General features: G+C 55.3%; 1 protein-coding gene across 1 annotated transcript in view; it reads left to right on the top strand.

Annotated features, from left to right (window-relative positions):
- The window catches only part of HS3ST6 (heparan sulfate-glucosamine 3-sulfotransferase 6), a 29,869-nt gene extending 7,116 nt beyond the window's left edge, over nt 1-22,753 (top strand). Inside the window, exon 2 of the mRNA XM_063414533.1 lies at nt 21,010-22,753. Coding sequence (XP_063270603.1) covers nt 21,010-21,628 — 619 coding nt within the window. The 3' untranslated portion in view covers nt 21,629-22,753. The remainder of the gene's footprint in view (nt 1-21,009) is intronic.
- Nucleotides 22,754-26,328: the final 3,575 nt, after the last annotated feature.

Raw genomic sequence — 26,328 nt, 5'->3', positions numbered from 1 at the left:
AGTCACTGTGGGGCTGAAGACTCGTTTGAGATGCAAATGTGGATGTGGCAGGCAGGGCACTGGGACCGAGCTGTGCCCCCTGAGTGGGGTCCTGAGGGTCACCCAGGGCTGGGGGTCAGTGTCCGGCTCTGTGGGGTTCCAGGGCTGGCAGAGAGCAGGGACAAGCCAGGGTTTGCATGGGTGAGAGGGTCCAGAGCCAAGGACCAAAAGGAGCATCCCTGTTCCACCACGTGTGCTGCTGGTGGCAGGGACTGCCCTGACCTGGAGAGCCTGGAGTGCTGGTCCAGACTGAAATGTGGGGAGAAAATGACTGAAAGTCAGAAAAATTCACTATTTGAGGTGTTAAAACACCTGCATGGAATGTTTTAGGCAGCTTGGGATAACAGCAGCACCTTGGGAGTGGGGTGAGCTGCCGGGCTCCTCCTGGGGGTGACTTTGGTGTGCTCCAGGAGGAAATCCCGAGGCAGGCAGGGACACGAGGGGATGAACTCCTCTCTCCCAGGCAGTGCGGGGCTGGCAGGAGCCTCCCGAGCCCCAGGGCCGCTCTGCATCTTAACACACAAAATTGATCAGGAGCAGGAGGGAATTACATTAATACAGTCACTTGTCACTGAGGTCTTATTAGGGATCTCCACTCATTAGTGTGGGGAGAACGAGGATGTGACCTTGTTAACGTCCTTGGGCAGGGAAAGGCTGATTGACCACTTTGCTATCGATTTAAGGCTCTGCCCCCGAGCTGGGCTGTGTGTGGCCGTGCCCGTGGGCACACCTGGCCCCGGGCACACCTGGAGGGCTCCCTGCAGCTGGAATGAAGAACTGGAATGAAGAACTGGAACGAAGAACTGGCACCCCCTCCCCTGCCTTGTCCGCACCCTTCAGGCTGATTCAGCCGGGAATTCGCCGCCGTGTTATGCAAATAAAAAATAAATAAATCAAAGGCCGCGGCGCTGATTGATGGCCAGGGCCGAGGGAAGTGACAGGTCCTGTCCCCGGAGGCTGCGCTGGCGCTGCTCGGCGGGGGCTGCCGGCGCCTCCTGCCCTGTGCAACTTCCCAGCTGCTCCGGAGCTGCCGCATCTCAAACCCGGGGCTGGAGCCGCTCCTGAGCCCCCGGGCCAGGGCAGGGCCAGGGCAGGGCCAGGGCAGGACCTGCAGGAGGACTGGGCTCAGGGCTGGGCAGTTTTGGGCTCTGCACGGCAGGAAGGACACGGAGAGGATGGAGTGAGTGCAGGGAAGGGAAGGGGCTGGAGAATTCCTGAGGGAGCTGGGGAAGGGGCTCAGCCTGGAGAAAAGGGGGAGCAGGGGGAATTTCTGGCTCTGCACAGCTCCTGACAGGAGGGGACAGCCGGGGGGATTTGGGCTCTGCTCCCAGGAACAGGGACAGGAGGAGAGGGAACGGCCCCAGGCTGGGCCAGGGGAGGTCAGGGTGGATATTTGGAAGAATTTCCTCTTGGAAATGCTGCCCAGCCCTGGCACAGCTGCCCTGGACAGGGCTGGAGTCCCCATCCCTGAGGGATTTCAGAGCCTGCTGGATGTGGCACTTGGGGACGTGGATTGTTGGACTGGGTGATCTTCGAGGGCTTTTCCAGCCATGATTCCACAATTCCATAATTCCTTCTGTGGGTGAAATCAAGCCCCCATCAGGGCAGGATCCCAAAATGCCTCTGGCCTCTCTGCAGTCCTACATCAGATGATTTAATCTGATTTTATTTTCCCCTCTCTGGAGGCTTCTGCAGGCGCTGCTTGTGCCTGAACCTTTCCTTGTCTTCACCTGCCTCTCCCCTCAGTCCCCATCCCCGAGCTCCCCGCGAATTCCAAGTGACAAATCCCCTCCTCCACGGCCACCCTGCCGGGGAGGAAATGTCGATTAAGTGGAAGCCAAAGAAATCCTCCAATTACGGGCAGCGCTGAGGGGCGCGATCGGGGCCATCGATCAGGACTTGTCAGCGATCGCTCATTGATGGCTCCTGCTGCCACCGGCGATACCTGCAGCCCTGGGGGCTGAGAATTCCAGAATTTCTGTGCTGAAAGGCTCTGACCCTCCGGCAAGCACCGCATTTGACCCGAGGCTGTGGAACTTCCAAAACTGAGTGGCAGCACTGGGGTTGTGGGTGTGGGGTTTGGATAGGGTTGTGTGATCTCACAGGGTGAAAACTTAGAATTTAAGGCTTTAGTATATAGGAATACCTATGGGGCAATGTGGAGGATTTCAGGCGTTGTCTAAGTCCTTCTTCTTCACCTTCTTCTTCAAAGTTTTATGTATTTTTTTCTAATTGGGTGAAACAGGTCCACATTGCGGGCTTTGGGGAGCGAGATACTAAGGCAAAAGTATAAATAATATAAGTGTCATCTCGTTATTTAGTAATTAACACTTAAAAGTCCTTGGAAAGACTTAGAGGCACCTCCAGTTTCTACCGTGTTGGTCAGAGCTCACTGCTCGTGAGGCTGTAACATAGATAAGAATTAATAAACACTTTTTCCAGGCAGCACTGACAGAATGAGAGGACGCAGTCTCAAGCTGTACCAAGGGAAATACAGGCTGGATATTAGGAAAAAAGTTCTTTACAGAAAGAGTAATAAAGAATTGGAATGGCCTGGCCGGGGAGGTGGTGGAGTCACCATCCCTGGATGGGTTTAAGGAAAGCCTGCATGTGGCCTTGGTGCCATGGTTTAGGTGAGATCAGGGTTGGGATGGACTTGATGGTCCTGGAGGTCTCCTCCAACCTGGTGATTCTGAGATTCTGTGACCTGTAATTCTGTGATTCTGAGATTCTGTGATTCTGTGACTACTCTGTCATTCTGTGATTCTGCAATTCTGCGATTGTGATTCTGTGACTGTGATTCTGTGACTCTGTAATTTTGTGATTTTGTGATCCTGAACACAAAACTTCGACTCCCGCGTATTAATCCCAACTCTAACACAAAGAAAAGGAGATAAAACCCCGACAGACACTGATGTCCCCGCGGTCCCCGGCGTGCCGGAGCCTCTCCAGCGCTGCTTTTCCCAGCCCCTGGGAGCTGCCCAGCAGCTCCGTCCCTGCGGGAGGCGCAGCCAGAGGGACGGGGGGGTTTTATTCTCCCCCCAGAGCCACCGGCCGCTTCCTCCGGCGCTCTCTGCTTCCCAAAGTCATCCTCCGAAGCCACACAAGCCTGAGAAAAAATTTCGAGGGGCCGCTGCCAAGTACTCTCGGCCGAGAATTTGGGTTTTGTTGAGGGGAAGCAGCGTTTGTGTGCATGAAAAGCGGGATTTGGGGGGCAGGGCCGGGCGGAACGTCCCCCCCGCCGTGTCACAGCCCCGAGCGTGACAAACCCGCATCCGCCGGAGCCGCTCCCGCACAAAGGAGCGGCCGGGCGGGGCTGGGCTGCTGCCAGCGGGGCAGGGGACACGGGCGTCCCCAAGGGCCGGCCCTGCTCCTGGGGCTGGGGGCAGCCCCATCCATGGAAGGGCTCTGCAGGGCTGGGATTTACCCTGCTGTGCTCAGGCACCGTCCTGCCCGGGGATTTGGGGATCCTGGCTGCCCCTGGCACCGTCCTGCCGTGGTCTCCCAGGTTTTTTTGGCAATCCTGGCTGCCTCTGGCACCGTCTTGTCCCAGTCTCTCAGGTTTTTTGGGATCCTGGCTGCCTCTGGCACTGTCCTGCCCTGGTCTGTTGGGTTTTGTGGGATCCTGTCTGCCTCTGACACTGTCCTGCCCTGGTCTCTCAGGTTTTTTTGGGATCTTGGCTGCCTCTGACACCATCCTGCCCTGGTCTCTCAGGTTTTTTTGGGATCTTGGCTGCCTCTGGCACCATCCTGCTCTGGTCTCTCAGGTTTTTTTGGGATCTTTGCTGTCTCTGGCACCATCCTGCCCTGGTCTCCCAGGTTTTTTTGGGATCTTGGCTGCCTCTGGCTTTGGTGTTTGTTTGGAGCTGGTGTGAAGCAGGGGTTTGCAGGGAGGATGGGGAGCTCAGGGCTGGTTTTGGGTGCTGTGGGCTGGATGGAAGCACGGTGGGCTCTGGCTCTGTGGCAGTTCCGTGCTGGTGTCACCCTGCAGATGGCTCCAGGTCACTCCCAGGGCCGTGGCTGTGTCTCTCTGTTTGTATCACATCCTTCACTTCCTCCCAGGTGATGAAGGTGTCCCCAGCCCCCCAAACCCCTGGGCTGGGTTAGGAGCCCCCAGGGCCGTCACCCCCAGCACCCCCAGCCCCTGGGGTGTGATGGCAGTGGGGACATTGCCTGTGCTGAGCTCAGAGCTCACAGAGTCCCAGAATATCCCAGAATATCCCAGAATATCCCAGAATATCCCAGAATATCCCAGAATATCCCAGACTGGCACGGGCCCATCGGTCCAGCTCACCCCTGGTAGGGAGTCGGGCCCAGAGGGGAGCAGAGGTGGCCTCAGAGCCCCCAGGCCTGGCAGGGGATGGGGCTGGCACCCCCAGAGGGTCACCCTCGTTAGCCTGAGTGTGACATGCTGGTTAATTACCCCCTGTGCCATCAGAGGGGATGTGTGGGGCCGGTGTCACTCAGGCATCGTTTGATCCCCGCCTCGTTACAAGGCAGATAACGAGGGACAGCCTTGCTCAGCTCTGATCTTGGCGTGAATATTAAAAATTCATATTTGGCTGCTTTGAGGAGGATCAGGGAGCCTGTGAGGGTGTCCTGCATCCACGGGGCTGAGCAGGGATCACACCTCAGTCACGTTAAAGGCTCATAAAACTTGAATTACCGAGCAGGGGCTGTGAAGGGGAGATTCCTTTCAGCATCAATCACTCTGGTGGCACAAGACCTCTCCTAAACATTTTTCCCTGGGCGAGATGCCTTTAAAGAAAGGCTTGCAGGTTTAGTGAGCACCTAACTCCAGCTGTGTCCAGCTGTGTGAGCCTCACAACCAAACAAGTTGCTGGCAGTGTCAGCACCCCCCTGCCTGTTGGGGGGTCCCTGCTTTCATGGCACTGATGATTTCCACGCTCAGCTCTGTGTGTGTGACCCCAAAGCCCCACTGCTGCTGGGTGAGGCTGGAGCCAGCTGATGGACACAGAGCAGGGGTGAGCAGTGCCTTTGGAAAGAAAAGGGGCTGTGACACCCCCTGAGCTCAGCTGGGACAGATCTCACTCTTTGCCTGCAGCTGAACATAAATTAAAGCATGATCTGGGTGGGGGATGGGGTGGGGACTCCTCTGATTTTATTAGGAATCCCCGGAGATTTGATGATTTTTGAATCGTGCAGCCTTGGCACAGGGAGAGCTCCAGCTCTTGCTTGAAGCCAGCAGGTCCTGAGGACAAGAAAGCTGTCCCAGGAACCAGGAGAACCCTGGCCCATGTGCATGTACACAGCTGTGCTTGGACACAATCCCAGTTTGAATGGAAGCGGGCTGGAGGTGGCTCATGCCCTTCTCACCTGCAGCAAAACCTCGGCACCAGAGGTTACAAAACCATTTGGAGATGTAAACATCTCCCAAACCACCTCCTATCTGGGGCCATAAAACCCCCCAAACCATCTCCCAAATCATCTCCCAAGCCATAAAACCCCCCAAACCATCTCCCGGGCCATAAAAAAACCCAAACCATCTCCCAGGCCATAAAAACCCCCAAACCATTCTCCAGCCCAGTGAAGAACAGTGGCTCCCAGTGGTTTGAGGATCTCAGTGGATCAGATGAAAGCACTGGGGGGCAGCAGGAGGTGGGAGGTGCTGGGGCAGTGCCCCCAGGGGTGTCCCCATGCCAGGCAGGTTTGTCACCTCACTCAGGACCATCAGCAGGAGGCCCCACACGTGCTGTCAGCTCCCCCAGTCACCGTGCAGGACGGAGGAGAGCAGCTTTTAAAGAACAAGGAGAACTGTTGCCACTTCAAAACTGGGCTTGGAATTGATGCCAGGCCTCCAACAGGCCGATGCTCCTTTCTTCTCCCGTTAATGAATTCCTTTGCCTCCAGTGAATTTCCATCTTTTATTTGTGCTGCAATCAAAGGCTGTGAGCGTGAGGCTCACATTAGGAACAGACCCATCCCAGGCTCTTCTGAATGTTCCTCTATCAGCTCCTGGCCCTCTCCTGGTGCTGCCACGCTGCAGCTGAGGCGCAGCTGCCGGGACGTGGCTTTGCTGGAGGAGGGAAGGGGCACCAGGGTTTGCTCCCAGCAGGTCTCCTGAGCTGCAGAGAGGACGAAGAACACGGCTGAGCTCTGCTCAGAGACACGAATGGGCAACCACGGGGTCACCTGAGCAGTGCCTGGTGATTTATGGCGTCGTTAAAAGGTGCTGGTAAAAGTGGGGAAGATTTGTAGCATCTGCATGGAAACCCTGTCCCTGACCCTCACACCCCAGGCACCGGGAGATTAAATATCCAGGGAGGCCTGGGGGCCTGGGGACGGCTCTGGGGGAGAGCCCTGCACATCTGGCAGTGCTGGGCCTGACGCTGAAGCCCCCGGACCGTGTGTGTGAGATGTAATTCCTTCCTCCTGCGGGAGCCTCGGGAGGAGGAAGGTGCAGCCAAAGAGGAGGTGAAGGTGGAGCTGGGCTCTGCTGGGGCTGTGGGGAGCAGGGTCTTGCTGAGGGAGAGGAAAGCACCTCCAGTGGGATCCCAGGGCTGGAATTTTCCTGCCAGATCCCAAAGGGCAGCTCTGAAGGAGCCTCACGGCTGTTCCCGTGCCCAGCAGGACAGTGCCAGCTCTGGGCACACTGCTGGGGCTCCTCTCCTGCCCCTGGAAGTCTGCAGAGATCCCGGGGATGGGAGCCTTTGCTATTGGAGCAGAGCAACATTCCCGCTTCTCCTGCTCCATCCCGGTGTTTGCAGCTCTGGCTGCTGCTCCCCCTGTGGATGTTCTGCCTGTTAGAGGGAAGAAATCCTGGCTGGAAGAGAAATCCTGGCTGGGAGGGGGAGAAGGTGGTTTGAGGCTCCACACCTTGACTGGGGTAGCCTGGATGTCTTATCCCATGTGCTATTCCATGTGTTATCCCATGTGTTATTTTGTGTCTCATCCCGTGTGTTATTCCATGTGTTATCCCATGTAATCCCCTGTGTTATCCCATGTAATCCCATGTGTTATTCTGTGTCTTATCCCATGTATTATCCAATGTTATCCCATGTGTTATCCCATGTTTTATCCTGTGTTATCCCTTGCTATCCCATGTGTTATCTCGTGTGTTATCCCATGCATTATCCTGTGTGTTATCCCATGTTATCCCCTGTGTTATCCCCATTTTATCCCATGTATTATCTCGTTATCCCCTGTGTTACCCAAGTTTTATCCCATGTGTTGTCTCAAGTTATCCCATCTGTTATCCTATGTTTTATTCCGTTATCCTGTGTTTTATCGCATGTTATCCCCTGTGTTATCCCATGTTATCTCATGTTATATCCAGTTTTATCCCGTGTTATCCCATGTTTTCCCCCTATTGTCCCATGTTTTATCCCATGTTATCCCATGTTATATCCCATGTTATCCCCTGTGTTACCCCCTGTTATCCCGTGTTTTATCCCATGTTATCCCCTGTGTTATCCCATGTTATCTCATGTTATATCCCGTTTTATCCCGTGTTATCCCATGTTTTCCCCCTATTGTCCCATGTTTTATCCCATGTTATCCCATGTTATATCCCATGTTATCCCCTGTGTTACCCCCTGTTATCCCGTGTTTTATCCCATGTTATCCCCTGTGTTATCCCATGTTATCCTATGTTTTATCCCATGTTACCCCCTGTTTATCCCGTGTGCCGGTGCCCAGCAGTGCCTGTGTGGTGCCAGGCTGGAGGGCAGAGCAGGATCTGAGGGAAAATCTCTTTTTTGGGGCTCTGCTCCTGCAGGACTCCCACTGCAGGAGCTCCCCCGTGCCAGCCCGTCCTGGCAGGACCCTCAGGATCCTCCTGCCTTCGGTGGAGCTCTGCAGCAGCTCCCACCTGGAATTCCATCTCGCCCGCCCTGTTTTGGGCAAACAGGGATTTTTAGGGGGAGATCTGCGGGTGGGAGCAGCTCTGAGGGCCAGGTTGGCTTGCTGGGAGCTGCGGTGGCAGCGTGAGCTCGGAGCCGGGCTGGGAATGAGCAGGGAGCAGGGCAGAGCTGGCAGGAGGGGATAAAAGCAGCACATGTCTGATTGAGTAAGTGCAGAAATGAAGGCCAGATGGCTGCAGGACTGAGAGAGGGGAGTAATTCCCCAAGTCTTTGCTCTCCGGAGCAAGATTAGGGCCCTGGCAATCTCCTCCTCTGCGCTCAATTTGCCTCCCGTGGTGGCTTTGGGCAGAGCCCTTAATGCCGCCCGTGACCTGCAGGGATTTGGGGATTGTTCTCCGGGGTGTAAACCCCGAGCAGCACGCAGGGAGCAGGGGATGGTTGGTCAGGGTGATCCCCAAATCCCCTCTGTCCCAGGGAAGGGGGGCTTGGGACAGGCCCCACCCCGAGTGTGTTACAGGCTCTGAGCAGGAACTCGGATGGGTCCTGGGGGAGGCTGGAATCAGGGAATTCCAGACGGGTCTGGCTGGAAGGGGCCTTAAAAATCATCCAACCCCAACACCTCCTACCATCCCAGGGGGGCTCCAAGCCCTGGTCTTGGACACTCCCAGGGATGGGGCAGCCGCAGCTTCTCTGGGAATCCCATCCCTGTCCCTCCCCACCCTCCCAGCCACAAATTCCTTCCCAATCTCCCACTCAAATCTCCCTTTCCCACTTGGATGCCATTCCCTGTGTCCTGTCCTATCCCTTATCCCAGTCCCTCTCCAGCTCCCCTGGAGCCCCTTTAGTCCCTGGAAGGGCTCTGAGCTTTCCCTGGAGCTTTTCCTTCTCCAGGCTGAAAAAGGAGATTTGTGGTTTAGGAGAAATTTAAAAATTGTATTTTTTTAGGTGATCTTTATGTAAAAAAAAACCCAACCAAAAGTACCTGTGAGGGGAAAGGCAAGGTAGAAGCAGAAACTGCAGTTCCATCAAGCTGGAAATCCCAAATAATCCAAAACCAGCCCAGGCTGCAAGTTTGGAGGCTGCTTTCTTTCCTTGTATGAGGAGAGGGGGAAAGAAATTAAACCTGTGTAGAAACCCTGCTGCAAGGAAATGAATTGCAAATAAGAAAAACCAATTGGAGTTAATTCCTCGTTTCCAAGCACGGCTCCATTCAGTGTTTTGGGAGTCAGGGGATTTAGGGATCTGGAGATAGCGTCAGTGTTTTTGGGTAACAAGTACAAACTGTAGCAGCTTTTTAGGCTTCAGAAGCTGTTTCTGATTAGGATCTTTTCTTTTGACAACTTTTTTTTTCTTTTCAGGAAAAAAAAAAAGGAGGGGGGAGGAGGAAAGGGCTTTTTGTAACACAGTTGGGTTAAAGATGAGGGAAAATCTGTTTGAAATATGCAGGGACCTGAAAGCAAATCTTGAGTGAATAATAAGTTTAACTGACCTTAAAATATCCCATTGCCATGAGGGATTTGAGAGTAATACTTCAAATGGATTTTTGATGAGGCTCTGCAGGCTGTGGGGAATTGAATATTTTTACCCAACACGTTTTCTGATCTAAATTTTCACAATAACTGGGGGAAATGAAACTATTTGGGGATGCCTAAAGAAGGGCTGGGGCTGCGTTGTTTTACTCCAAAGCTGCTGCTGTGCAGGGAAAAACCAATTTGCTGCAAGGTCACCTTTCAGAACTCCTTTTATTCCCCGATATTTCAGTTTAATCCTGGAGCAGAATTCCTGCTGGCTGCCTGTGTGGCATCCTTGGTGTTCCATAGGGGATCCAGTGAGGATTATCCTGGTGCCCACGGGCACTGTGTGTGTGTCCCAGCGGTGTCACTGTCCCCAGGATCCCTGGCTGCTGGGAAAACCCCCCAAATCCCAGGACAGACCATCCCTGTGGCCTCTTCTCCCTCAAACAGAGGCCAGCAGCACGCCCTGGGCTGTCCTGCTGCCTGTCCTTCTGTCCATCCATGCACCCGAGGGGACAATTCCATCCTGGAGGACAGAGGGATGTCCCCATGTCCCCAGGGGTGGGGCTCCACTCCTTCCCTCCATCCTGGAGCACAAACTGTCCCTGTGTCTGTCCCTTGTCCCTCTGCCCATCCATCCAGAGCCTGAAGTGTCCATTTAAGGGTGGAGGTGCTGTGGGAGAGGGGGATGGATTCGGCCTCTGCTGCTGGAATTGCTGGGATTTGCTTCACCAAACCACTGCCAGTGCTGCAGAAGCAGGGAAGTGAGTGCCTGTGCTGGGCTCAGGGGAGTGAGGAGCCCTTGGGAACACGGATTTCAGGGTGTTTGTCTCATTGGGAACATGGATTTGCCTGATCCAAGGATGTTTGTCTCATTGGGAATGTGGATTTCCTGATCCCAGGGTATTTTCTTCATTGGGAACATGGATTTCCTGATCCAATGATGTTTGTTCTCATTGGGAACATGGATTTGCCTGATCCAAGGATATTTGTCTTACTGGGAACATGGATTTCCCTGATCCAAGGATGTTTGTCTCATTGGGAACATGGATTTCCTGATCCCAGGGTGTTTTCCTCACTGGGAAGAGCTCACACCATGAGGCTGGGATGTGCTGGGACACTCCCTCATGGTTTTCCCCATGGAAAAGGCAGAGTGGGGACAAACCAGCAGAGCCCCCGGAGAGTGCTGCTTCCCTGGGATGCAGCTCAGGATTTGGGATGGATTTTTGATCCTGGCAGAGCCCAGTCCCTGGCTCCAGGGAGGATTCTCCTGCTTGGGAACAGCCTGTGCCCAGGGTGGGGGGCAGGGACACCCCAAAGGGCTTTTTGGGAAGGGCACTGAGCTCTGTCCAACTCCTCCAGAGCAGATTTCGGTGCAGGGGGTGCATTTCTCTTCCCTCCACAAGTTCCTGCACGGACACCTGGTACTGGGGGGGAACTGGGGAGCCTGAAGAGCAACTGGTGGGACTGGTGTGGGTGGGACTGTGGCTCTGGGCTGGGGTTGCCTCCCCTGAACTGTGGCAGTGCTCGGGGTCCTGGCCACCACTCAGCTGCAGCTTTACACAGAAATGTGCAAAAATTCCTATTTTTGATCCTGGTCCTCCATCAAATCCAGCTGGAATGGACCGGTGGGATCTGACAGGGCTGGGGAAGACGGGCAGACAGCTGGACAGACAGACAGACAGAGCGTGTGATTGCTCAAGCCACTCTTCCTTAGGAAACCAGGCTAAAAATAAGCAAAATCCAGTTCTTCCCGCAAACAGCTCCAGTTGCCACAAACTGAAGCTTTTCCGATGGAAAAAAAAAAGTGTTTTGTTGTAGAATTCCCAGTTGTTCCTGCTGGAGGGAGGGAGGGAGCACTGACAGGATGGGTGGAACCCCCTCCTCCATCACCTGGGGCTCATCCACAGCTCCAGGAGCTGCCCTGCCTGGGGAGCTGCAGAAACTGGAATATCCTGGAATTCCTGAGGGGTTTGGGTCCGAGGGACCTCAAAGCCCACCCAGTGCCACCCCCTGCCGTGGGCAGGGACACCTTCTGCCATCCCAGGTTGCTCCAAGCCCCGTCCAGCCGCTCCTGGGGCATTCCTGAACCTTCCCAACATCTCCACAGCCCCTTTTTCCATGGCTGGAGGAACAGCTTTCCCCTTTTTTTCTGCAGCAAAGTGCGTAATCCCCCCTGGCTCCCTCCTCAGTGCGGGATTTCCTTCGCCTGGGGACCAGCTGGCCCTGCACACACGTGGGGGTGGCTGGGCAGGTTGCTGGAGACCAGAACCACTTGCTCTGTGCTGGGGCTCCTCTCCCAATTCCCCTCCCCTGGCTCCTGCCACTGGATGGGACAGCACAGAGAATTTGGGGATGGTGGCTCCCATCCCTGCCATGCCGTGGGCGAAGCTCCTCGCCAGGAAATGAGGCTTTTTCTGATAGTAAAGGAAAAAAAAAAAAGCTAAATTTGTTTCCCATCTTCCCTCAGGCTGGATTACAAATTTGACACAGATGGGGAATCTTTGTTGTTTCTGTGGAAAACTGGAAGCGTTTTCTTTTCCATCCCAACCAGAGCAGCGTGACAGCCTCGGACCCGAGACAAACACAAAAAAAACAGTTCTGGGCTTTTGGAGGGGGGGGGACAGATGAGCTCGGACTTGGTGCCTGTTCAGCAGGGCAGAGCCAGACCTGGAAATGGTTTTTGCAGTAAAAACCTCCTTTGCTCTGAGGGCAGGGGATGGGCTCACCCCTCACATCTTTGATTTCTCAGCATCAGATCCAACTCTCATGAATTCCTTCCCAACCTCTGAACCCTGGTGATGCCAGCAGGACCTGGTGGCCCTGGCAGGACCTGGCAGGTGGCAACCGAGCCCAGCAAGCACCAAGTGCTCCTTCTTGTCCTTTTGAAAGAGGAGAAGCTGGATAAACGACTTGAAAATGTTAGAATGGGTCATGTTGGGGATGGTGAGGCTGGGAGGATGTTTTGTATTCCCCGTAAGTTTTTGGGGAGCCTCTTCCTGCTCCCCCTGGCTGTGCCAGAGGAGGGTGAGGAGCAGGACGAGGAGCTCCCTGGAGGGGACAGCCAGGGGACAGCCAGCCCTGCCCACGGTGGCCTTGGAGCCACCATCTGGAGAGCCCGTGGCTCCGCCAGGGTCCGGGGCTGCCCCATACTGAGATCAAATAAACACAAATACCCGGAAATTATTCACACAAACACCCTGAAATTATTCATGGCTCTGGGGACTTGTCTGATGCCCCGTCAGCAGCTGCTGGTCCAACCAGAGCAGCTGCCCACCGGCAGCGCCTGCCCTGGCAGACGTGTGCGGGTTCCTCCTCCTCCTCTTCCTCTTCTCCTTCCTCCCTCCCTGCCGGGCTCCCGCTGCCCCCGCACCTGGGCTGGAATTCTGCGGGTGCCGCTCCAGAATCGGGATAAAACCCCCGATTTATTCCAGAATTAAACCTCCAGAATAAATCACCCGGGTTTGGGACAAGGAGGGATCCCGAGGAGGCACTGCCTCGCAGGGGGGTGCGGGGCCTGTGCCCTGCTTAATTAGGCTGCGCTAATTAGCTGCGAGCTGGCAGCTCAGGGAGCACTGCCCGTGGGCTGGGAGTGCCTCCAGCCAGGCGATGGATGCGCTTGGAATGGGGGTGACAGGACAAGGGACAGGCAGGGAGGGCTGGGATATCGGGAATAAATCCCAATATCGGCAGGGTGGGCAGGCACAGGGTGCCCAGAGGAGCTGTGGCTGCCCCTGCATCCCTGCAAGTGCATCCAAGGGCAGCCTGGAGGAATTTCGGATCGTGGAAAGGGTCCCTTCCTTCTCCTTCTGCTCAGCCCAGCCTCACGGAGTGGAAGAATTCCTCTTTCTGCTGTCTGGGTAACTGTAAACCTGAAAACCCTGAGGATTTTTGTAACCTTTTTATGCCTTTCCTGTGCTGTCCTCCATCAAGGTGGGGAACCAGGCAGGACCAGCCTGTTGCTGTGAGGGGATAATTTAGAGAGAATTAATGAGAATAATTTTTTAATTTAATTTTTTTAATTGAAAACAAGGGCTTTAGACAGAGTGATCTCGGGGCTTTTTTGTTTTTCTGATTTTTTTTTTGAAGAAACCTTGGGACAGTCAGGGTTAGTGAGGTCCCCTTCCCTCCCCAGCAGCTCCAAGAGCAATTTTTCCTCATTTATTGGCGCTCCCAAGGATCCCAGTTACCGGGGGGGATAAAATCTGTCACCGGTGTCTGTGCTGCAGCTTCAGAGGAGGGTAATTTGTGTTTGCCCGTGCTCACACAGCGGGTCAGGTCATAAAGCACCCGATCCTCGGGAGGGGAGAGGCTCTTTAAAGGCTGCCCGTGCTGAAAGGTGCAATAATCCAGCGGATTGCTTTCCGGGGGAGCTGCGGGAAAATTTACTGCCTTGGAAAGGGATTATCCCGGCGCTGCTGCCGGCGGATTCCTTCCCTTTCTTTCCCAAGAGGAAGGAAGTTTTTCATTGAATTCCTGCCGGGAGCTGCTCCCCGCAGGCTCTCACGGCTTGGAGGGAAGGATTCACCCCGACCGTGCCGGGTTTATCCCGAACTCCCCGCTCGGGTGGGACAGGGACGCTGGAGCCCGGCCTGGGATTCCGCTGGAGTTTGCAGGCGGAGTTTGCAGCGCCTGCACTGCACAGAAGCTGCTGGAGGGGTCGAGTTTGGTCCAGAGGGATAAAACAGGAGGAGAGATAAAGAGGAGGAGGAATAACTACGAGAAGGAATAAAGAGGAGAAGGGATAACCAGGAGGGATAAAGATGAGGAGGAATAACCAGGATGGGGGATAACCAGGAGAAGGGATAAAGAGAAGCAGGGATAAAGAGGAGAGGTAAAGAGGAGAAGGGAGGAGAGGTAAGGAGGAGAAGGGAGGAGAGGTAAAGAGGAGAAGGGATAACCAGGAGGAGGAAGAAAGAAGAGATAACCAGGAGAAGGGATAGCCAGGAGGAGGAAGAAAGAAGAGATAACCAGGAGAAGGGATAAAGAGGAGGAAGGATAACCAGGAGGAGGAATAAAGAGGAGGGATAATGAAGAGGAGGAATAACCAGGATGGGGGATAACCAGGAGAAGGGATAAAGAGGAGGAATAACCAGGATGGGGGATAACCAGGAGAAGGGATAAAGAGAAGCAGGGATAAAGAGGAGAGGTAAAGAGGAGAAGGGAGGAGAGGTAAAGATGAGAAGGGATAACCAGGAGAAGGGATAACCAGGAGAAGGGATAACCAGGATGGGGGATAACCAGGAGAAGGGATAACCAGGAGGGATAACCAGGAGGAGGGATAAATCCTCTCCGGTGCAGCTCCAGCTGCAGGAACAGCCTTTGCACTGGCAGCCACGAGGGCTCCAAGCCCGGACATCCCCTCCTGAGTCCCCACCAAGCCCGAGTGCTCCATCCCCCATCCCCAGCACAGAATGGAGCTGGAGCAGCTTCCCAGGCTGGAGCTCCGGGCTGCTCCTGCTCCGAGTTCCTGAATCCTTCAGCAGAGCCCCCCGGGCCCGGGGCTCGGCGGGGGCACTGGGAGGAGTTGGTTTTGTTTGATTTCCTTCCCCTGGAAGGCAGCAGCGGGGGCTGGGGCAGCCAAGGCCTTTAATTGTGTGCAATGAAGGCTGACAGTGCCGAGGCACAGCCTTTAAAAGGGGTACTGAACCTTTAATTCCTGAATAAATCATCTCCAGTCTGCTGCTCCTTCATCTGCAAGCTGTTTGAGCGGGACACACGGGCTCTGCTGGGAAGGGTCATTTGGAGATCAGAGCCCTCGATTGACCCGGGTCACAGGCAGGACACCTGCCACAGGCTGTCCCCTCCCGGGAATCAAAGGGACACCGGGGACAGGGGGCTCCTAATTGCTGCCACAACGAGGGGCTCTATTCCAGAGGGGTGGAGAGCTGTGAGTGCCCCTGGCAGCCCTGTCCTCACCGGGCACAGCCCCGGGTCACACCCGGCTGGGCACGTGCCAGCCCCCAGCCCCCGGGTTCTGAGGGGTTTTTGGGGTTCTGTGCCCCATCACGGTTGGGAATGTGCCAGCCCCCATTTTCTGAGCTTTTTTTGGGGTCCTGTGCCCCACCAAGCTGGGCATCCTCCAGCGCCCATTTTCTGATGTTTTTTGGGGGGGTTCTGTGCCTCATCCATGGTTGGGCATATGCCAGTCCCCATTTTCTGAGGGGTTTTTGGGGATTCATGGAGCTGCTCTGTTTCTTACCGGTTTGCACCCAAGCAGTGGCTTCAGATGCATTTTCACTCAGTTATTCAAACTCTGTCAGGGAGAAGGAGTCCCTGGGTGCTCGAGGAGCAGTCCCTGGGTGCTCTTTTTGGAGCCCATCAGGGACAGCCCCAGCGGTGCTGGCTGTGAGGGGTTCCTGGCAGAGTTCAGGTGACATTTTTGGGGTGACCCCAAATATTGCAGCTGCTCCAGAGTGGAGAAGGGTGAGGAGGGGCCACCCCAAACCCCATTATGTGACCAAGGAGCCTCTTCTGTGCAGGGAAGGAGCTGTGCCCCGACTGGGGCTGATTCCTGCTCTCCAACATCCACCAGAGGGTCTGGGGGCTCAGAGCCTCCAGGGACCAGCCCTGGCACAATCCAGTGCATCTTTCTCCTCCTCTGAGGCCTTTATCCACCTGAACCCCAGCCCAGGGACCCCGTCCCCTGTGTGTGGCTGTGGGAGAGCTCCGGGGTGCTTTGTGTGGGCTGGAGACCCCCCAGCCTGGTCCTCTCCGGGGCGAGGGGGGAATTTGGAGCTTCTGGGGGGCAGGAGGAGCCCCTGGGGATGCTCCAGCTGGGAGCACGACCCGCCAGCCCCCGTGGCTGTTTCATGTATCAAACGGTAATTAGGAGCAAAGGGCAGAGGGGAGCAAAGGAGCATTAATAAATTATCTGCCTGCTTGTTAATTGACGTGTCTCAGTCAGCCCGTGGTGGAGCCCAGGGCTTGGCTCCCCTTCCAGGCGCGTCGCAGCCTCGTTACTGCCCTCATTAGCATATTCAGGTCTCCCTGCTTAAAGCCAATTAGCTCCCGGCCAGGCCTGATTGGGAAGCCGCGGCCTCATTTGCACATTTTTGAATTGGTGAAAGAATCAAAAATAATGGAGGCAGCTCGGGGAGCGCTGGGGGGGCTCTGCCGGCCGGGGGCACCCGCAGGACCCGCTGGGGAGGGCGAGGGGGAGCAGCGCGGTAATTAGGGAAAAAAGGAACGGGGCTAATTTGGTGCCGGGCGGCTTGGGGAGTTCATCCCTCCCGCTTCATCCTTTCCATGCATCCCTCCCAGTTCATCTCCCCCAGCTCAGCATTACCAGTTCAACCCTCCTAGTTAATGTCTCCCAGTTAATGTCTCCCAGTTCATCTTTCCCAGTTCATCCTTTCCATTCATCCTTCCCAGTTCATTCTTTCGCAGTTCATTCTTTCCCAGTTCAGCCTTTCCCAGTTCATCCCTATCTCCCAGTTAATCTCTCCCAGTTCATCCTTTCCCAGTTCATTTCTCCCAGTTCATCTTTCCCAGTTCATCCTTTCCATTCATCCCACCCAGATCATCCTTTCCCAGTTCATTTCTCCCAGTTCATCCCTCCCAGTGCCCTGGGCTGATTCAACAGATGCTGCTGATGATGGTCATGATGGTGATGATGATGGTGATGATGATGATGATGATGATGATGGTGATGGTGATGATGATGGTGATGATGATGATGATGATGATGATGGTGATGATGGTGATGATGGTGGTGATGCTTCCTGAGGGAACAAGAGGTCACGGAGAGGCCTGGGGTGGGGGTAGGCACGGCTGCCCGCCCCTTTTTTGGGGACTAGGGCTGTGCCACGCTGTGGGACAGGGGGACACGGGGTTGGCTGTGCCCTCCCCACACCCTCCCCCTCCCTGCTGTCTCCCCGCTTTCTCCCCAGCGGAGGTGCTGCCATTTGAGCTGCCTGGAAGGAAAATCTCCCCCTTTCTCGCTGTCTCCCACTTTCCAGAGCTGTTTCCAGTTTGACAGCTCCGGGCTGCCGTGGGGCCACAAAGGCAGCCTTGTCCCGGCTGCGATAAGCCCGGGCACGATTCATATGCAGATCCGGGTGGGCCCGGGTGTCTGCACAGGGGGATAAATCTGGCCCGAGCCTGGCCCCCTCTCCCGGTCCCGAACTATTTTACATTTACACAAAAACGGCTCTGTCCCCCTCCCTGAGCCCCCGTCCTGGCTGCCTGTCACCCTGCCCGTGTGGGGGTGTCCCCTGGAGCCCCGGGTGTCCCCTGGAGCCCTGGGGTGTCCCCTGGAGCCCCGGGATGTCCCCTGCCCGGCCTGGGACTGAGCTGCACTGGCTTTGTCCCCAGTGTCCCCAGGCCCATCTCGGTCCCTTGAAAGAGTCACTTCCTTTGCCCTGCAGAAAGCTCCCAGCCGTGTCCCTCCTCTGGCAGAAATCCCTGCCTTTCACTCCTTTTGTCAGGGCTCATTTGTTTAAAAAAATAGTGATGGAGAGGGGTTTTCCCTCTCTTTTTCCTCATTTTGGTTATGACATAGAACCTGCAAGCCCCGACCCCATAGCACCCATCACCCTGACCCCACAGCACCCATCTCTTCCCCCTGTGGCTGATCGGGGTTTTGGGCTCCCCCATCTCTCTCCCAGCACAGACTGGAGCTGTGCCCTGTGGAATTCCTGCCTGGCATTCCGGGGGGGATGAGCTGCAGGCCCAGCCTGTGCTGCTCTCCTGCTTTGGGCTGGGATAGAGTTAATTTTCTTCCTGGAGCTGCCGGGGGTGATAACTCAGGGATGCTTAGGGCTGGAGACTTATTTATCTCCAGAGAGTGCATCCCCCGATCTCTCAGCTCGGTGCTGGGAGGAGTTCTGCTCCAAAAATCATCAGGAATCATGAACCAATTAACTCTGGAAAGTTATGTTGGCCCAGTTTTTGAAGTCTGCTTTGATTCCCTGCCTGCCGTGGCTGTTAATCACTATTTAATGCAGTTTTCTGCATTTTTATCATCATTTTATCTGCTGTGATTTATTGCCTGTTGCCTTAACCGAGGAAGCATTGTCATGTGTTGAATGTCTCCGCGTAGGAAGCCCCTGCTCTGATGCCTCTCGAGTGCCAGTTGTTTTATTAATTAAAACCAAAAATTTATCAGTTTAATAGAGAGGTAAAAGGGTTTTATCCCTCCTCCTGGGCACAGTCTCCTCTGGAAATCCCAATTCCTTCCAAGGCTCCCCCCTGACATGTTCTGTACCTGCAGGCACTGCTTGGCATTCCCACGGTGCTCTCTTAAGGTCAATAAGAATTAACTGTAAATTTAATTAAAGTTACTAATGTTTGGGCTAAAGGGGAGCTTAACAAAGCCGGCTCTGCTCTTTGCCAGTCGAAGCCAGATCTGGAGGGAGCTGGGTGTTATCAATAATTAACCGGGGTAATTTAGGGGAAGTGTTAGGGCGTTAATGAAAACGTGAAATGCTTAATTATCGTGAGGAGCTGGGAATGCTTGGGCTGCTGAGGAAGAGGAGGTGTTGCACAGTTAATGCCTGGGAGCTGTTCCCAGCGGATCCCGGGATTTTCCTGGGATGTTCCTGGGATTTTCCTGGGACGGGGCACCCCAGGGACTGAAGGTCCCTGCGCCCCATCCCAGCCACGGGAGGCCCTGCCCAGCCTGGGCTTTGATTAGAGCTGCTGTTAATGACTTTGTAATTAAGCTGTGGATGGCGTGGTGGCTCCGGGGGGCTCAGCCTGGCCCCCGTGTCCCTCTGCGGAGGGAAGGGAGGGATAAGAGAGGTTTTCCAGAGGGGCTGTGCCTGCCCCATCCCTGCAAGTGTTCCGGGTTTAACGTGGGCTCTCCGGGCTCTCCCATCCCCAGCGTTTGCTGTTCTAACACAATTTCTCGCCCACTGAGGAGCGGGGCTGGTTCAGGGCCCCATCCCGGGATTGCTGAGAGGGTTGAGGTCGGGTGAGGATGAGGATGAAGAAGGAGCTGTTCAGAAATCCCGGAGGCATCCAGGGAAACACCGCAGGGATGCCTCAGGAAGCTGCCAGGAGGAGCTGGCGAAGCAGCCTGGAAAACCCTGTGGCATTTCCTGAGTGGAATTAAAGTCCGGGATGCTCGGCTGGCCGGGAAGCCCCAGCGGGAGGGTGGAGCTGTGCTGTGCTCCCAGTGAATCCCCATCCCTTGGGTTTTCCTGGCTCTGGAGCAGCACAGGGAGGGGACAGGGATGGGTCTGATCCCTGTTTGGGAAGGTGCTTCGCAGCAGCTCTGTCAGCCTCTGGTAAATGCAGTTATTTGAGGGAGGGAAGTGCTGGAAAGGGTGGGAAAAGCACCCGTGGCTGCTCTGAGATCCATGAATCCTTGAAGGGCATCCCAGTGGTGCCCAACAGAGGGGCTGTGCTGCCAGCTGAGGGCACCAGGGGCAAGAGGTGGCTCTAAAAACGCCGGCACTGTGCAAAAATTAAAATAAAACTGGGGTGGGGGGAAGCCACAAATGGCTTCTGCCTCTTGTTTGGGGGAGGGAGCTGTGGGGGCCCAGCGCCGCTCACAAATGCTTTTAATAAAGTGTTCTTTCCTGAGTCCAGGGGAAAAATCCCACAAACCTCAAGCTTTTCCCATTACATAAGGAGCAGCTGCTGCTGGGCAGAGCCGTGGCTCCCCCAGCACAGCCCTGTCCCTGTCCCTGTCCCTGTCGCTGTCCCTGTCCCCAGCCGTCGTGGGGACCCTGCTCCCTGCCAGGCACAGCTCCTGGCAGTGGGATGGAATTACCAGAGAATCCGCTGCTGGAAATGTCCCAGGCCATGTTGGACAGGGTTTGGAGCACCCTGGGGCGGTGGAAGATGTCCCTGCCCGTGGCAGGGGGTGACACTGGCCCTTCCCAAACATCCCGGGATTCGGTGACTCTTCTCGGAGAGAGAGGAGGATGCGCAGGGCAGCGGGGCAGGTGCCTGTGCTGGTGGCAGGGAGGACCCGCTCTGTCACACGGGGTGACGCGGCTGGGTAATTTCTGCGGCAATTAATGCCTCATTAAAGTGCACGAGGGAACAATCAGAGCAGTGAATTTTCCCCAGCACAATGGCTGGGCCCTCAGGGTTTTTCTGCCTTTCTTTTGAAAAGGAAACAGTCTTTTTCTGGCTTTAACTGCTCCCGCTCTGGAGGCAGAGAGGGAGGGAGCCTTGGTGGGCATCTCCGTTCCCAGCTGGTGCTTGGGCATCACCCCCGTGATGCGATTTTCCTCTGCAAGCCCACGGGGAGAGCTCAAACCCCCGGGACACGAGGCAGGAATGACAACCAGTCCCAAAATGTTTGTGTTGAGATGCCCAGCACCCACTGAAACTGGGGGGAGGAGAAGGGCAGGAGGGATTTCCAGGGCTGGGAAGGGGCTGTGTGGGAATTCCAAGGGGGAACAGCAGCCCGGAGGTTCCCTGGGGGTGCTGCTGGTGGGGCAGTGACAGGGAGCTCCTTCCCGTGGAATGCTGAGATGGGCAGAGAGGCTGGAGCTCGGGGGCTGCTAGGAAGGGTTTTGAAGATGAGGAGGTGACCACGGGGGTGTGACAAGGCAGGGCAGGAGGGAAAGGGGAGATGTGGCTGTGCTTGGGAAGCCCCTGAGCATTTCTGGCCGGGTTTGGGGGCGTGTTCAGGTGGGAGCAGCTGAGCCCTGACCGTGTCCCTCTCTCCTCAGGAGCCTGATGCCACGGACCCTGGAGGGACAGATCACCATGGAGAAGACCCCCAGCTACTTTGTCACCAAGGAGGCCCCGCGGCGCATCTTCAACATGTCCCGGGACACGAAGCTGATCGTGGTGGTGCGCGACCCCGTCACCCGCGCCATCTCGGACTACACGCAGACCCTCTCCAAAAACCCCTCCATCCCCAGCTTCCAGGCCCTGGCCTTCAAAAACCTCAGCACGGGGCTGATCGACACGAGCTGGAGCGCGGTGCGGATCGGGATCTACGCCAAGCACCTGGATAATTGGCTGCAGTACTTCCCGCTCTCCAAATTCCTCTTTGTCAGTGGGGAGAGGCTGGTCAGCGACCCTGCCGGGGAGATGGGCCGTGTCCAGGACTTCCTGGGGCTCCAGAGGGTGGTGACGGACAAACATTTCTATTTTAATGAGACCAAGGGCTTTCCCTGCCTGAAGAAGCCGGAGGGGGGGAGCAAACCGCGCTGCCTGGGGAAATCCAAGGGGCGGCCGCATCCCAGAATCGACGGGCAGGTGGTGCAGCGCCTGCGGGAGTTCTACAGACCCTTCAACATGAAGTTCTATCAGATGACAGGGCAGGATTTTGGGTGGGACTGAGCCCATCCCCAGGGCACGCTGCCGGGCTGGCACCTGGGCTGCCAGGACTGCGCTCCAGGGATGCCCGTGGTCATCGTGGTCCAGGGATGCCCGTGGTCATCATGATCCTAGGATGCCCGTGGTCATCGTGATCCAGGGATGCCCGTGGTTATCACAGTCCAGGGATGCCCGTGGTCATCATGATCCAAGGATGCCCGTGGTCATCATGATCCAAGGATGCCCGTGGTCATTGTGGCCCAGGGATGCCCGTGGTCACTGCAGTCCAGGGATCCTCATGGCCACACCACCAGCACCCTCCTCCCTTCGTTCTAATTTATATCGGACCTTTTCTGGCAAGAAATGGACTTTTCTGGAGTAGAGAGAAATATTTAAGAAATAAAACCACAGCTGAGCCCTGTCCCCTCCCTGAGCAGATTAAATATTCTTCCATATAAACCTTGCTGATCTCCATTAACTGGGAGCCTTCAGGGTGGCAGGTGGGAGCATGGGGATGGTGGATAAATAATAAAATAAAATAAATAAAACCCTTGGGAACCTCTGGGGCAGGTGGGGTTTTGCTGAGCCAAGCTCTGGGGGTGACACAGTCCCTGCTGGCCAGGGGAAGGCTGGGCAGCAAACCCCAATCCTGGAGATGTTTTTTCCATGGAAAAGGGTCCGCAGGAATTTCCCAGCTGAGCAGAACAACCAACAGCAGCAGTTCTGAATAAATGCCAGCTCCTGCCTAGGGAGTAGTGGATCGCCTTCCCATGTTCCTTGAGTGGCCCAGCTGATAGGGCAGGGCCTTCCTAACCCTCAGGAGGAAAATTCCAGCTTCTCCACAATTTACCCAAGCTCTGCCCTTTCCGTTCAATAATCTCAATAGTTTTTCAAATCTGCAGCCATCGAGGGTCAGCACGGGAGGCTGCAGAAATAACTTTAATCTCTACTAACTACTTTTCCCTTAATTAAAGACAGAGAAAACATTTAATTAACCTCTAAGATCTTATTAGTGACTTGTATTTGTCTCTTTAATGAGCTAATTATGAGTTTTGGAGGGCCCTCAGGCCCTGCATTATTCGCAAATGTGCTTTGGCTGTGGTTTCTTCCATCGTGCACCATCCCAATCCTGCATCCCAGAGCTGCTGAGGTTTCTTCTCCCCTGGCTGCTGCTGCTGCCCGGGCACCAGGAGGGAAGCAGGTGTCACTTTTGGGGTGTACAATGGGCTTCGTCCCTTCTCCTCCCGGCTCCGGGGTGGCTTCACACCCACACCCGGTGTTTTACCCCTGTTCCCGTGTCCTGGCACCTCCCTTATGTCCCTGCAGGTGAGGTTTGTTCCTGGCCCTCGCTGCGGGCTGCGGGTGAGGTTGGACACGTTCCTGTTCATTCCCGGGACAGGTGACACTTGCAGGGACACGCTTAAGGTGGTGCTGGAGAGGGACCACGGAGGTGACATCCCCGGGGGCTCTGTGACCGGCATAAAGCAGGAAACTGCCAAGGAAGAGCGAGAGGAGACGAAATTCGGCAGAAATCCTGGGAGTGTGCAGCTTTTGTGGGGATGGACTCAGCACCCCGTGCCCAGCGCGGGGTCCCCCGGCCGTGTCCCCCCAGGTCCCCCCGGCCACCGCCCCTCCGGGGAGGGGATGTCGCAGCGGCTGGAGCCCCTGTCAGCCTCGCTGGCAGCTCCGGTGATGGACTGCGCTCTGCTTGTTTAGGTTTTGTTTCCAGCGACGACATTCGACCAAATTATTCTCCGCGAAGGGCTTTAAAGTTTCCCAAGTGCCTGTGAAAGGCTGGAAACGCTGATAGTGATCCTATTTCTCAGCTGAGTGACTGCATTCAGCCCCAGCCGTATTGATATGCAAAACGTTAAGGGTCCCGGCTCTAAAGATGGTTTCTGTCTGCCCTGTGAAAGGGAACCATACTTTTTTAAAGCCCGGCCCTTTCTAAAACCGCACAATACCATATAGACTATGCCATTTAAAGCATCTGAAGCGACCCAAAATGTATTGAAAGCTCGCTTTGCAGACTCATTAAGGCCACTCAATGGGTTCTGGCAAATACCGTGCCAGGGCTGACCGCACGGATTAAGACTTTTGAAGTGTTACACAAACCCCCTGCTTAAACTAATTGCTGCCCCGCAGCTCACGAGGTCAAGTATTTGTATTCATTGCCTCCGAGAGGAGCCACTTATGGCTCTGTCCAGGTGAAGTCTGCACTTCATTAGATCAAGACAATAAAAGCAGCTTTGGTAGGAAGGGGATGAAATCTCCCGGCTCCTGCTCTGAGCCAAGCACAGGCTTAAGTCCACCTCGGAGGAGTTGGTGGTGCTTTCAAGAGCTCCAGTGGAGCGATGTGCTTCCAAAGAAAGTGTTTGAGTGCAGGATGGTGACAGCCCTGTCCCCACTTGTGCTGTCGTGGAGGGTTCAGCTTGAGCAGAGATTCCTTGGAATTCCGAGTGCTCACTGAGCACTTCTCCACTGGGATATTTCATTCTCCAGGGTCATGGAATCCTGGAAAGGTGACCTTAAAGCCCATCCAGTGCCAGCCCTGCCATGGCAGGGACACCTCCCACTGTCCCAGGCTGCTCCAAGCCCTGTCCAGCCTGGCCTGGGACACTTCCCAGGATCACAGCTTCTCTGAACCCCCCCAGAGGCTCAGGGACAGGTGTCACTGCTGGATCCTCCTGCTCAAACCCTCTGGGAATAAAGTCATAATGAGAGGATGCTGAGCTGTGCTGGTGTTCTCTGGGACAGAGGGAGTTTGGGCAGCTGCTTGTTCAGGGGATGATGGCAAAACACCCTGTGCTAGTGGAGCTGGAAAAATGTCTCTGGAGCACCAGGTTAATTGGGGAAGTGCCAGAGCAAGAGGATGATGAAGATCCAGCTTTGCAGCCAAGTATGAAATGAAGTTTTCATCCCCATGTCAGTTAACCAAAGTTTCCATTTCTAGACCCAGTTTTGTTTTGAAAATCCAGCTATCCAAAGTTTTGTGGTTCCTGTGTTCTGGGCCTCCCTCTCCATTCTGCTCCATCAGCCAGGAAGAGCAGGGCTGGAAGAGCTTTCCAAAATTTTTTATTTACTCCTTTTTCTGTTATACCAGATTTAGGAGGACAGAAGGGAAAGAACAAAAATAGGGAAGAAAGAAAGAAAAAAAAGAGCCCCAAAAGCAAGAAGTTAAAACTCTGCTTTTGCGTGGGTCTGGAGATGAGGAGAGCAGCAGGGCTGATTTTCAGTCCCAAATTTCGTCTTGGATGTTTATAACCTGTTACAGGGAAAGTCATGCTCTTCCCTGGAAATGCCCATCCATGCCCATCCCCATTCCCTGCTGCCGTGTGTGCCCACACCTGCCCCACACCACATTCCCCAGGTGAGCTGGTGCTGCCAGGCACCTGTGGGTTATAAAAGCTGGGAGGGGGCACTGGAGCCTCCCTGCAGGATTTCCCCCAGCTCTGTCCAGGATCAGGGAGCAGGAGCTGGCACTGGCTGGTAAGTGGGGGCTGCTGCCAGGGGTGTTCTTCCTGCTGGTTTTGGGGGGCTGCAAGGCCAGGGTGGAGTTTGGGGCTGCAGCAGTGTGGTTGTGTGCAGCCATCATGTGAAAATGCCAAATTTATGCACTAATTTGAAACAGCAAGGTGTTACCTCTTTTAATTAATGTATATCACAAGAAATAATAAATTGGTGCCTTTCTAGCAGGATTCCCCTGGCAGGAGGTGAGTCCCAGGCCCTAATTGTGAACCCCTTATGGGTGTGGGGTACAGGGGGCACATGGGATGGGGCACTGCCACCACTGCTCCCTCCCCAGGGCACACAGGGATGGCCAGAGCCTTTGGGGCTGGCTCATGGTGATGCCACAGCTGGCACTGGAGGAGAGAATGCAGCTGTACGGGCTGCTCCAGCCCCATTTCCCCAGTTTACGTGGCTGGGAGTGCTGGTGCAGATCACTCAGCCAATGCTCCCACTGCTGGGAAGGATGAGGCTGAGCTGTGCCCCAGCACTGCCATCCACACTGGCAGCCACGCCTGGAAATCATCAGTGAGGGAATTTTCCCTTTTTTTTTTTCCTTTTACTCAGAGTTTAAACTTCCATCTGATGGCTGATTGCTGAAGACCCCCCCTGGCAGCCGCAGCATGCTGCTGGCAGATGCCAGAGGGAAGGAAAGTGTGAGGGATGGAGGGCAGCGGGAGAGAGGCCGGGAAACTGGGAAACACTCCTGGTGGGGATGGGAAAGGGGCCTGTGCAACAGCCAGCCTTTAATTAAGGGTCTTTAAAGAGCTTTCCCAGCTGGTTAACATTGCCTTGCCATATTGGAGTGGTTTAGAGGGAGTGACTCCCTTCCTGTCAGCCCTGTGCGTGTGTGATGGGTGCTGGTCCCTCACCCCTTTGGAAAAATGGGGCAGGGAAAAATGGGTCCGTGCCTTGTGGGGAGGACAAGGAGAGCCCTGCACTCTCCCAGAGGAGAAGCTCTTTTTTCTGTTTGCTACACCCAGAGGTCTTTAGTGCAGCTCTCTGGTCTCTGGAGCAGCTGGAGGGGATGTGTGGCAGGGGCTGGAGGGCACAGTGGGTGTCACCCAGCACCCAAAGGCTGGATTGGGAATGCCTGATCCAGCCCTGGGGTGGGTATTGGTGACAGGAACCGGCCCTGGGCTGTGGGGGGCTCTGAGGAGCTCCTGTGGGATCCTGGGACGGGGTGCTGGGGGTGCCATGGGGCACCCAGACCTCCC

The sequence above is a fragment of the Prinia subflava genome, chromosome 17 (genome assembly GCF_021018805.1).
Source record: "Prinia subflava isolate CZ2003 ecotype Zambia chromosome 17, Cam_Psub_1.2, whole genome shotgun sequence".
In the NCBI taxonomy this organism is placed as follows: domain Eukaryota; kingdom Metazoa; phylum Chordata; class Aves; order Passeriformes; family Cisticolidae; genus Prinia; species Prinia subflava.
Note: the sequence above shows the minus strand (reverse complement) of the source record. Positions and strands in the feature narration are given on the sequence as shown.